We start from the raw sequence: 12,849 nt of genomic DNA on the forward strand, positions 1-12,849 counted from the left end.
AGTGAAATTTAAAAGGAAGATTCTCAGTATTTTATAGAATTGCAGTCTGATGTTGATTTATGTTTAATGTTCTATAAGTTTAAATCTCTTGGCATTTATATGAACAATTTGTGAGCATACAGGACATAACTCTATACGTTGGCTGGAGTATACATATTGGTGCTATACATTTAGATCTCTCACTGTTAAGCCTACTAACAATTATGTAGCATCACACCTAGAACAAATGTAAATCATACATTTACACCCACATCCAACCTGACCGTCTGTAGGCAAAAAATATTCAGTACAATCTGTAATTAGCTATGGTGTGCAGATAAACTGTATGCAATTTGTTGCCGGATCTATTATTAAGCCCAGATGTATGGTGTACTCTCATACATTGTATTTAGACTTAATCTATAATTCACATATATGTTCTATATAGCTAGTATCATGTGTATGATACTGTACATTACCTAACTATGGCCCTTATTCTGGTCGGTTATTCTGCGAGCGGGGCGTACGGCCAAATCCCGCATGATATGTGAACACTCCGAACAGGGGGTGGAGAGGGGCGTGAAGGGCTATTTGGGCTCATTACCATATGCATACGCCCCGCTTTTCATGGGCGTTACCATGCAAACGCTGGGCGTACGTATGGTAATGCGGCCGTGACGCACGTGTAGGGGGCGGACATATGACATCGCCGGATGTCAGCTGCCCGCCCAGATCCCTGCTTTTGCACGGAGAAATGTCCGTGTGGTCTGAGGTTGCGGGAGCTGGTGGAGCACTCGGTCCTGCATTCGATGGTCTGCGACCATCGAATGATGGGGGAGGTTCCCTTAGATGGAGGAGGCGTATTCCGTGTAAAATACACGTGCGGTCCGTTCGGCCAGCTTCTTACCGCATACGGACGGAGTTGGCGATCCGTATGGAAGGCGGGGTTTCGCACACACGGTCCTGGCCGCATAATCGGCTCTGGCCGCACCGATCAGAATAAGGGCCAATATGTCATATAATTTTGCCCCCATCAAGCTGGACCTCTTGTCTGTGAGCATGCAAATCATAACTCTATAGATTGGCCTGAGTATACACATTAGCACTACACACTCAGATCTCTCAATATTAGGCCAACTGGCAATGGTCAATATCATATATGCATTATCACGCATAGCACAAATGTAAACCATACAGTTCCGCCCATATCAAACTGGACCGTCTGTCTATAGGCAAGAAAATCAGTACAATCTATAATAAGCTACGGTGTACATATAAATTGTACACAATCCGTTGCAGAATATATTTATAAGCCCAGAAGTATGGTTTGAAAAAGCATTGTATCTGAATTTTAGAACAAAGTTTACAATTCTATGCAAGTAATTATAACATTCAGTTTAGCTCTCATTAAAGATAGCCTTATAATGCTTGGGTTTGCAGAGTATATTAGATGTTTACCTGGTACTTGTGTATTATCACGGCGCCCCCGATATTAAGTCGCACGACCTTTTCATGCCCCCACTATCCACGTCGGCGTGAAGTTGACTTTATATAGTGTGGCGAGCGCAGCGAGCCACCGAGCCCAAAGCGTGACGAGCGCAGCGTGCCCCGCGAGGGGACGCGTATTACTTTACATGTATTCCGCGGCCCCTCGCGGGGCTCGCCACGCTTCGGGCTCGGTGGCTCGCCACACTATGTAAGTATATGCTTATACAGTGTAAAATCGCATCGCATTGTATGCCATATACAATGCTATACAATTTTAACATTGTATGACATCGGGGGAAATCTCGTCACATCGCATCGCATACCATCGCATGCCTTATGGTCTGCGATGCGATTGGCGCCGTGATACTACACAAGTACCGTTTACCTTACCACTTCCCATGTGAAGGATATGTGGGATACCGGTAACTCCAATCTACCCTTCTCTCAGTATAGTGAGCGACGGCCACTGAGCTGTAAGTTGATTCTTGTCAGGCGTCTGGTCTGGGGTCTCCTTCGAATATTGGATGAGCAGGAAGTTCCTTTCCTTGGTCTGTGACACGGTGGGTGATATGCCAACGTTGGCAATTAGATGAAAGGATTTGTAAATGTTAGGGTCCGGGGACAACATTGCCACCCCTACCTCCGTTGCCTCAACCTAGTATTGGCGGACGTATGCAGAAACTAAGCTTCACCAATAATAACCGCGTTCGAAGGAGCCAGTTAATCCAGCTCCAACCCCGATGCCACCTGGTCTTACGAGGGGACAACATGCCCGCCAAGGATAGGAGAGAACAAGGGGATGACTAGCTAAGCCCACACAAGGCAAGGAGCCCCCGGACACCCCAGGGGGGACTACCCAGGGAGATGACAAATGCTATCGCACGTGATAGGACCAGGTATATACTGACTGGTCGTAACAATACGTGAAGGTGGTATAAATACACACAGGTTACCAAGCTCACAATATGATATGAGTAACGATAGCAACAATGCTTAGAAGATGGTTTGCAATCACAAGACAAATGGCAACAATGCTCTAAAGATGGAAAGCAATAACAATACAAATGGCAACAATGCTCTAAAGATGGAAAGCAATAACAATACAAATGGCAACAATGCTCTAAAGATGGAAAGAAATAACAATACAAATGGCAACAATGCTCTAAAGATGGAATGTAAATAACAAGACCAATGGCACCATCCAAGAGGAGACTTAGCTGCAGCTGGGCAAGGTACACGGCACTCGGCACGGCTGAGGATGGATCCAGGACCAGGAACACTCAGGAGATACCAGCAGGGTCACCCAAGCTATAACCGGCGTCTTTTCCCATTTATTCAAATACCCCGCCTCTGGCCGCTGACGTCAGACGTCAGCTCCGGCGGCCGCCGGCCGGATGTTCGGGGAGGTTGCCTGGCAACCTCCCGCCGCTGAGCCGCACAGGGGAGGAAGCTCAGGGCATTGCCAGGCAACACCCGACGCTTCCCTCCTGCAAGATGGCGCCGCCCGCTACGTCCAGAGGCTCCGGCGCTGCCAGTACACGGCGATGCTCCCGGAGTCACCTGAGACCCGCGGCGGCGCCTGACAGTACCCCCCCTTGAGGAGAGGTCAACCGACCTCCAGCCCCTGGCTTCAGTGGGTTTTGCCTAAAAAATATCTTTTTCAAGGACAGAGCATGAAGATCCTTATCAAGAACCCAGGACCTTTCTTCAGGGCCGTAGCCTTTCCAGTGAACAAGGAAAAACAAACGTCTGCAGGTAATCCTGGAGTCTAGAATACTATCCACAACAAACTCCCTGAGGTCTTGACGAATAACCTGAGCCGGTCGGTGGGCAGTAGGCCGACGGGCAGGTTTGAGTAAGGAAGCATGAAACGTGGAATTGACTTTTAAGGATCGTGGAAGCAGGAGTCGAAAGGCCACAGGATTGATCTTTCTTACAATTTTGTAGGGACCAATGAACCGAGGACCCAACTTTTTCGATGCTTGGCGGATGTTGATATTTCTGGTGGATAACCATACCCAGTCTCCAACTTTGAAAGAACAAGGTCTCCTGTGACGGTCGGAAAACTGCCCTGCGGCCGTGGTCGCAGAGAGGAGAGCCCATGGACCATAGCCCAGGTACCTCTCCTACTGGTCACCCACCTGGAATTACCTGTTCTGGCAGGAACAGGATCAAAAGAATTTGCCCGAGGATGGAAACCAAAATTACAAAAGAAGGGAGACATCTTGGTGGCAGCATGCCAGCGATTTATTATAAGCGAATTCCGCAAAGGGTAAATTCTCCACCCAATCCCGTTGAGATTTAGATACATAGCATCGCTCAAGTATCTGATTCACCCGTTCAGTCTGTCCATTGGACTGAGGATGATAGGCGGAGGATGGACTAAGCTTGATTTGCAATGCAGAGCAGACTGACCTCCAAAACTTGGCAACAAATTGGACGCCCCTGTCTGAAACGATATCCGAAGGCAGACCATGCAACCGAAAAATGTGACACAAAAACAAGGAGGCCAACCTGTCAGCGGAAGGTAAGCCGTTCAGGGGAACAAAATGTGCCATCTTACTAAATCTGTCTACCACCACCCAGATGGTATCATAACCCAATGACTGTGGCAGATCGGTTATAAAATCCATGGAGATATGTGACCATGGCCTCCACGGTACAGACAAGGGAACCAACTGGCCTAAGGGAGAACTGCGGGAAGATTTATTTCTGGCACAAACGTCACAAGAAGACACCCACTCCTTTACATCATTTTTCATGGTGGCCCACCAGACAGCCCTAGACAACAGAAAAAATGTCTTATCCACACCAGGGCGTCCTGCCGATTTACACTGGTGGAACTCAAAAAAAAATTTCTTGTGGAGCTCTAAAGGGACAAAAAGCCTACCCTCCGGGACAGACTTGGGAGCGGATGCCTGTGCCAAAATGATTTGATCCAGAAGAGCCTGTGTGAAGCCAGCAACGATACAAGAGGCAGGAATAATTGGCTCTGGCTGTACATGAGGTTCTTGTATAGCAGAAAAACTTCTCGAGAGAGCATCAGCAACGACATTCTTTGACCCCGGCCTGTAAGTAATAATGAAATTAAACCGAGCAAAGAATAATGTCCACCTCGCTTGCCTGGCATTAATTCTCTTGGCTGATTGGAGGTATGCCAGATTTTTGTGATCGGTTATTATGGTAATCTGGAACCTAGCACCCTCCAGCCAGTGCCTCCATTCCTCCAACGCTAATTTAATGGCGAGAAATTCCCGATTGCCGATGTCATAATTACATTCGGCTGTAGAAAATTTCCGGGAAAAAAAAGCACACGGATGTAACAGACCATCCTGTCTATCCACTTGTGAAGGAACTGCCCCAATCCCAACCTCTGAGGCATCCACCTCCACGACAAAGTGCAATTCAGGATTGGGATGCCTCAAGACCCCGGCAGAGACAAAGGCCGCCTTCAACTTTTTGAATGCAACAATAGCGGCGTCGGGCCATACTGAGGGATTGGCACCTTTCTTAGTTAGTGCTACTATGGGAGCCACAATATCGGAGAAGAATGGAATGAATCTCCTATAATAATTGGCAAAACCTAAAAACAACTGAGTGGACTTGAGGTTTGATGGTTGTACCCAATCCTTGATGGCCTGGAGTTTTACTGGGTCCATTTGAAAACCCCAGAGAGAGATAACGAATCCAAGGAAGGAAATACTCTCCACCTCAAATTCGCACTTTTCCAATTTAGCATACAGATTGTTCTCCCTCAGTTTTTGGAGAACTGCGCATACATGCGAACGGTGCTGTTCCAGGGATGAGGAGAAGATTAGGATATCATCCAAGTACACAACAACAAAGACTCCTAAGAACTCCCTTAAAACATTGTTAATAAAATCCTGGAACACAGCAGGTGCATTGGCCAGGCCAAACGGCATTACAAGATACTCATAATGCCCAGTATGCGTATTAAACACCGTCTTCCATTCGTCACCTGCTTTTATGCGAATTAAATTGTAAGCCCCCCTTAAATCAATTTTAGAATAAATGGACGCCTTTCGTAATTGATCGAAGAGAACAGATATAAGTGGAAGGAGATATGAATTCTTAACCGTGATGGTATTCAGCTGTCTGAAATCAATACAGGGGCGTAGGGAGCCGTCTTTTTTACCCACGAAAAAGAGACCAGGCTCCGACAGGTGATTTAGAGGGCCTAATGAATCCTTTTTTTGAGATTCTCCTCAATGTAATCCTCCATCGCCCTCTCCTCAGGAAGGGACAAGGAGTAAAGTCGCCCCTTGGGTAATTTGGCCTCGGGAATAAGATTAATGGCGCAATCATAGGGTCGATGGGGAGGCAAGATGTCTGCTTCTTTCTTAGAAAATACATCAGCAAACCAAATATATGGATCAGGTAATCCCGGAACTGAGAAAGTCACCATGCGAACTGGAAGAGCCAGACAATTAGAAGCACACTGATCACCCCAACTTAAAAGCTCCCCTGACAGCCAATCAAAACATGGGTTATGCAATTTAAGCCAGGGCAGAACCAGAACTATGGGTGTAACAGGACTACGAAAAAAAAAAAAAAGGATAACAACTCGGAATGGGTAACCCCAACCTGAAACTCCAAAGGGACAGTGCGATGGGTAATGACTCCCCAGGGCAGACGATTGCCATCTAGGCCATAAACAGAAATCTCTGTTGAAATGGGTACGAGGGGAATCCCCTGATCCTGGGCTAGCTGAGAATCAAAGAAATTACCCGCAGCCCCACTATCAATGAACGCCTGGCCCTCCCACCTATGTACCCCGGATGAAACACATATGGGAACTAGGAGAGCATTACTGGGAGATATAAGAGATAGGCCTGACAAGATGTCTCCCTACATCCTCAGGCCTTGGCATTTCCCGGGCACTCGGGGCAAGTGTTTACCAAGTGTCCCCGGATCCCGCAATACAGACAGAGGCCCTGGGAGTGCCGTCTTGCTTTCTCCTGCGGAGATAAACGAGTCGCCCCAAGCTGCATGGGTTCCCCAAGATCAACTGGGGGATCCTCGGGGACACTGGGAAATGGAGCCGGGAGTGAACCTTGCTCTTAACGTCTCTCACGGAGCCGGCGATCCACCCTGATAACCAGCTGCATGAGATCGTCCAAGGAGGCTGGTGCCGGGTACTGGACCAAGGAATCCTTTATCTGGTCAGACAGCCCAATCCTAAATTGGGAGCGTAAGGCCGGATCATTCCACCCAGAGTCATTAGCATAACGCCGAAATTCAGAACAATATGCCTCTGCCACCCGGCGACCCTGTTTAAGGGACCGGAGATGGGCCTCAGCCGCGGCCGCCTTATCTGGGTCATCATACAAAATACCCATAGCCTGGAAGAAAGCATCCACAGAACGAAGGGCTGGACTGTCTGCCTTCAGACCAAAAGCCCAAGTTTGTGGATCCCCCTGGAGGAGTGATATCACCAACCCTCGTAAGCGAAAATACAATTTGCAGCTCTCTCTAAAATTAAAGAACTGATGTCGGTCCCCCGAGAACTGATCAGGAAGGTTCATCTTGGGTTCTTTAACAGACACAGCCATAGCTGGAGCTGCTCTGCGAACCTCCTCCTGAGACTCCACCCTAATGGTGAGTTCCTGTAACTGCTGTGTGAGGTGGTGAATCTGATCAGCAAAAACCTGGGCCGAAACTCCCGCATTGGGATCCATGTTTTACAAAACAAAAGCCCCAAAAAAGAAAAAAACACAACAAGGGTGATCTTCTGTGACTGTCGACGGTTGTGGTTGGCCGGTTATAATGTTAGGGTCCGGTGACAACCTTGCCACCCCTACCTCCGTTGCCTCAACCTAGGATTGGCGGACGTGTGCAGAAACTAAGCTTCACCAATAATAACCGCATACGAAGGAGCCAGTTAATCCGGCTCCAACCCCGATGCCACCTGGTCTTACGAGGGGACAACACGCCCGCCAAGGCTAGGAGAGAACAAGGGGATGACTAGCTAAGCCCACACAAGGCAAGGAGCCCCCGGACACCCCAGGGGGGACTACCCAGGGAGATGACAAATGCTATCGCACGTGATAGGACCAGGTATATATTGACTAGATGTAACAATACGTGAAGCTGGTATAAATACACACAGGTGACCAAGCTCACAATATGATATGAGTAACGATAGCAACAATGCTTAGAAGATGGTTTGCAATCACAAGACAAATGGCAACAATGCTCTAAAGATGGAAAGCAATAACAATACAAATGGCAACAATGCTCTAAAGATGGAAAGCAATAACAATACAAATGGCAACAATGCTCTAAAGATATAAAGCAATAACAATACAAATGGCAACAATGCTCTAAAGATGGAATGTAAATAATAAGACCAATGGCACCATCCAAGAGGAGACTTAGCTGCAGCTGAGCAAGGTACACGGCACTCGGCACGGCTGAGGACGGATCCAGGACCAGGAACACTCAGGAGATACCAGCAAGGTCACCTAAGCTATAACCGGCGTCTGTTCCCAGCAGACGATGGCTATTTATTCAAATACCCCGCCTCCGGCCGCTGACGTCAGACGTCAGCTCCGCCGGCCGCCGGCCGGATGTTCGGGGAGGTTGCCTGGCAACCTCCCGACGCTGAGCCGCACAGGGGAGGAATCTCGGGGCGTTGCCAGGCAACACCCGACGCTTCCCTCCCACAAGATGGCGCCGCCCGCTACGTCCATCGGCTCCGGCGCTGCTAGTACACGGCGATGCGCCCAGAGTCGCCTGAGATCCGCGGCGGCACCTGACAGTAACCTGCATTTTGTGTTAGGGATGCAGGTAATTACTGCGTCCTGAATCTGTGTGTGGCTGCTGGGATTGTCACACGTAGAAGTTAAAGTATGTTACCCGTTTTTTAATCATTAGGGCTGTGGGCAGTCACTGAGTCCCATTCTGCGTGCGGTTGCCGGGATTGCACGCTGCCAGTCTATTACTCAATATTGGACTTAGTGGTCCGGCGGGAGATCTCGGTATCAAACTCTGATAGTGTGTTGAAATAGACGGGCAGTCCATGGTCTGTGTCTCCTGTAGTAGTGATGGTGATTTACTGGAAGATCTGAGTTTCATCTCACGGGCTTGCACTATGCGCAAAGTGCATGCCCTGAAAGCCGACAATATCCTTTCGCCTAGTAGGCTTGATCACGGTGACTATCTTGGCGGTAGAGTTTTGAATTTATAGGCACTTCTCCCAGTTAATTGATAATAATTGGAGTCTTTGACTATGTGGGGATAATCTAAATCAGTGGTTCTCAAACTGTGGGTCCTGACATCCAAGTGGGTCCCGACCTTCTCAGCATGGGGTCACGAGTCCATGTTGCTAACCATCAGACTGATGACTTTTCTCATCTCAATCAGTGATTCAAGGAGTCTGGAAAATCTGTTGAATTTTCTGTTATTTTAGACTTCTCACATCATTTTGTGCCTCCACAATGCTGCCATGTATGTGCTGTCTGCTGACTACACATGTGATGTGATGATCTTCTGCAGTAACTTGCTGGGGTCCTGTAATTATTTTTATTGTCTGATGGGGTCCCAGAGCAAAATATTTAGAGGACACCTAATCTAAATTATACCAATATACACTATACAAACAATACAATACAATACAATACAGAGGTCATCACTGACATAGAGTATATGAGGAAACATATTGCTCTAACCAGTTATAGTTCCTATAAGACCTATTAGAAATATTGACTGCTTTTTGGACTGACCCAAAGTTTTGAAGCTAAACAAACTCTTCTAACAAGCTTTAGCCTAACACAACATTGCATCTGAAAATGGCTGATCAAACAAACCACAAACATAAAACAGGCAATAAGCATTTTTCCATTTAAACACAGCATCCCTCGTGGGCTATTCCACAACAGGGAGAGTGACAAAAAAAATCACGTAAGCATACACCCCACCATTGCCCCTTCCGAGCAATTGTGAATTACCAGCAAAATGTGTTGCAAAATATTTTTCTTTTTGGCATTGGCAGTTGTTCAAATTCATGTCTTAAGAAACAGCTATAACACACCCATACTATTAAAGTATTAGTAGTTTTAGCCAGAAGTGGTTAGAATTTTTGTGACATTTCTGTGGAACATAAAAAATAGATTTACGAACAAATTTGGCTTGCTTAGTTTATAGCCATTTGACTGATAGAGTATTGTGTTATTTCAATGGAACATCAGCAGGGCTTCCTTCAGGCTGAGCAGAGGCTAAGCCAGTGCAGAGCCAGTCCACTTGCCCGTGTGACCAGTGATAATAGTAAACTCTCTTTAGCAAGCAAAAGATCTCTATTGCAAATTATGTTTTAATGCAAGAAAGAGCTGGGCATATACTGTACCATGGGCCAGATTAATAATGAGCAGCTCCAGGCCTCCACATGAAAACAGGGCAATCATCATGACAGCATGGTGATCATCAGCTGTCCACATGGTTGGCCATAAAAGTATTAGAATTGTATTTCTACATACATAAATATTTATCTATATACCGGTGAGGGGGCACCAATATTTATCTTGTCTCTGGGCAACTTGGATGAACTTATTCCACTAGTGCCAAGAGGGGCTGATGTCACATACTGTACAGACTTTTTTGTGACTGGAAAGTCATATTAACTGAAGATTTATGTGTATACATCCTATTACATATATTATATGAATGTCAGATCTATTATTATTTAAAAAATAATTGGATATGATTTTATCTCTTATCCAATAGGTGCTCTCTGCTATGCTGAACTTGGAACATGCATCAAAAAATCAGGCGGCCACTATACATATATATTGGAGGCATTTGGCCCATTACCTGCATTTGTGAGAGTATGGGTAGAACTGCTTGTCATTCGGTGAGTAATACCTCGGATTTATTTTGATTATTTGTTTGTTTGTTTGTTAAATAATATTTCATGTTATGTATGCTTTATTAATTCAGAATCGCTGCATATAAATGCATTCCTCCCAACATTGTTAATAACTAAATCAGGGCATAGGGGGTGGGGCTTATGAGTGGGTATGCATGGCCTTGTGTAAAGGGGCATTGCCTAGATCAGCAACCCCTGTTTTTTTATAATTTTCAGGAGTAACACCCAGCGCTCCCCTATCAACTGGGCAGGCCCCAGCTCCCTCCCTTCTACCTGTACTTAAGAGTTGAACACCCACAAAGAAAAGAAGTATTTCTCTGGGTGCACTGAGGATCAAATAATTACATACATAAAAAATAACTTTTAATGTTATTACAATAAAAAGTCTCATATAGAAGATGTCTGTACATAAATTCCATGTAAAAAGGAAATTATTCCCTACAGAAGGAAACAGGGCAAAAATGTTTTGAGATCTATGATACAGTACTATAAAGTCAAATATTGAAATCATAGACTCATATGCACACACATGTGTATTCCTCTCTCTCTCCTTTTAAACTAATTTCACGTAGAATTTCATTTCTTTACTCACAATCTATCTTTTAATATTTCACCGTATCAAGGATATCAGGTCTCTCTTCTATATGAGACTTTTTATTGTAATAACATTAAAAGTAAATTTTTATGTATGTAATTATTTGATCCTCAGTGCACCCAGAGAAATACTTATTTTCTTTGTGGGTGTTCATGTCTATATCTAAGTAGTGGGTAGCACCCCTCAGACCTTGTTGGGGTAAGATAACAGGTTTCCCCCATCTAGGAAATTTTCTGAGGGTAGAGGATTGTCTACAAAAGAATACTGGTGCGGGAATTTCTCTCTTTGTGTATTTCTGTACTTAAGAGTACCCAGGCTGTCTCCTCAGAGGAAATACTTTTAACCCCTTCCCGACATTTGACGTATATATACGTCATGGCCGGGATGTACTTCCCGACACATGACATATATATACGTCATGACTTCAAAGTGCCACTGCGTCTAGAGACGCAGTGACAGAGGGACGATGTCTGCTGTCCCTGACAGCAGACATGTCCCTGCATGCCCAGGGGGGGCGGCGATGCCGCCCCCCCCCGTCGGCGATCGCTGTGATTGGCTGTTCAATGTGAACAGCCATTCGCAGCGTTTTCCTGTGTTACCGGCGAATCAGACGCTCGGTAACACAGGTGTCAATCACCGCCGGGTGTGAGGGGGCATGAGGGGGTCATCGGTGACGACGACACCTCACCCCACCTGCCCCCAAGGCTGTGATTGGTCCGTCGGACCGACGGACCAATCACAGCCAAGGCGCGCCATTTAAACTAACGGTGACTGCGCTGCAGACGCCATTCCGGTCTGGAATTGCGTGCAGAGCGGTCACCGGCCACTCTGTCGTGATATACATACCTGAACCTTGCCTGATACTTACCTGATCACCGCTGATCACCGCTGGTAGCGTGCTGCCAGCAGTTGGATGCTTCCTGGATCTTGTGACTTCCTGTGTCCTGCTGCTGCAGTGTCATAGAGTCACAGATCGTGAGAGATAGTGACAGATCGTGAGAGATAGTGACAGAGAGTGATAGAGAGTGCTATATTTTGTGTCTGCTGCACCCCTTTTGTGCTGATCAGTATATCTGTGCTGATCAGCAACTTTTTTTTTTTTTTTTTTTTATATATATATACCTGTCAGTTGCACCAAAGGTTGTGCTGCCTGTTCCACTGACTGCTGCCCCCCCTTTTGTGCTGATCAGTTTAAATTAATTAACTGATCAGCAACTTTTTGGGGGTCCAGGTTTTTTTTTTTATATATACCCTGTCAGGTTGCACCCACAGTTGTCTGCCTGCTGCCCCTCACTGCTAATCAGTGTCGCATCACTGCATCACTGATCTGCAGTTTTTTTGGGGGGGGATTGCAGTGGGGTTTTGTTTTTACACCCACGTTTCTTTTGTGGGTGCTTTTGTGGGTGTCCTGTGGCCGCTGATCAGTGACGTACATCACTGAACAGCATTTTTGGCACAGGGTTGATATCATTTTTTTTCTGCAGTTTTTTTTAATGTTTTTTTTTTTGGAGAGTGCTGTGGTATTTTTTTTTTAAATTGTTTTTACACCTGTTGCCTTTGAGCGCTGTTCAGTGACGGACGTTACTGACCAACATCTGTGCTCAATTTTTGGCGCAGGACCTTTTTTTTTTTTTTTTTTTTTTAACCCCTTCAAATTCCTGTATAAAGTATTTTTTTTTCTGCACTACATACACACTACACACTACATACCCCCCGTGTTGAAATAAAGTTTGTACCCCCCCAACACTATACACGTGTTGAAACATTACACTTACAGAAACACAAAAATAAAAATGTCATCCCAAATGTCATCCCAGTCATCCAGAAGAATGTATTCAGCGGAGGAGGCATATGCCATGCTTGCCTCTGACTCTGACACAGCCAGTGATGCAAGCGGGGAATT

At 46.0% G+C, this 12,849-nt stretch overlaps 1 protein-coding gene across 3 annotated transcripts in view; it reads left to right on the plus strand.

The window, feature by feature from the left end:
• SLC7A11 (solute carrier family 7 member 11) overlaps positions 1-12,849 on the plus strand; it is a 248,006-nt gene that overhangs the window by 50,194 nt on the left and 184,963 nt on the right. For all 3 annotated transcript variants that reach the window (XM_083173680.1, XM_083173663.1, XM_083173671.1), the window contains one exon: positions 10,210-10,336. In XM_083173680.1, the coding sequence (XP_083029806.1) occupies positions 10,210-10,336 (127 nt within the window). The remainder of the gene's footprint in view (positions 1-10,209; positions 10,337-12,849) is intronic.

The sequence above is a fragment of the Crinia signifera genome, chromosome 1 (genome assembly GCF_055691185.1).
Source record: "Crinia signifera chromosome 1, ASM5569118v1, whole genome shotgun sequence".
Classification (NCBI taxonomy): Eukaryota; Metazoa; Chordata; class Amphibia; order Anura; family Myobatrachidae; genus Crinia; species Crinia signifera.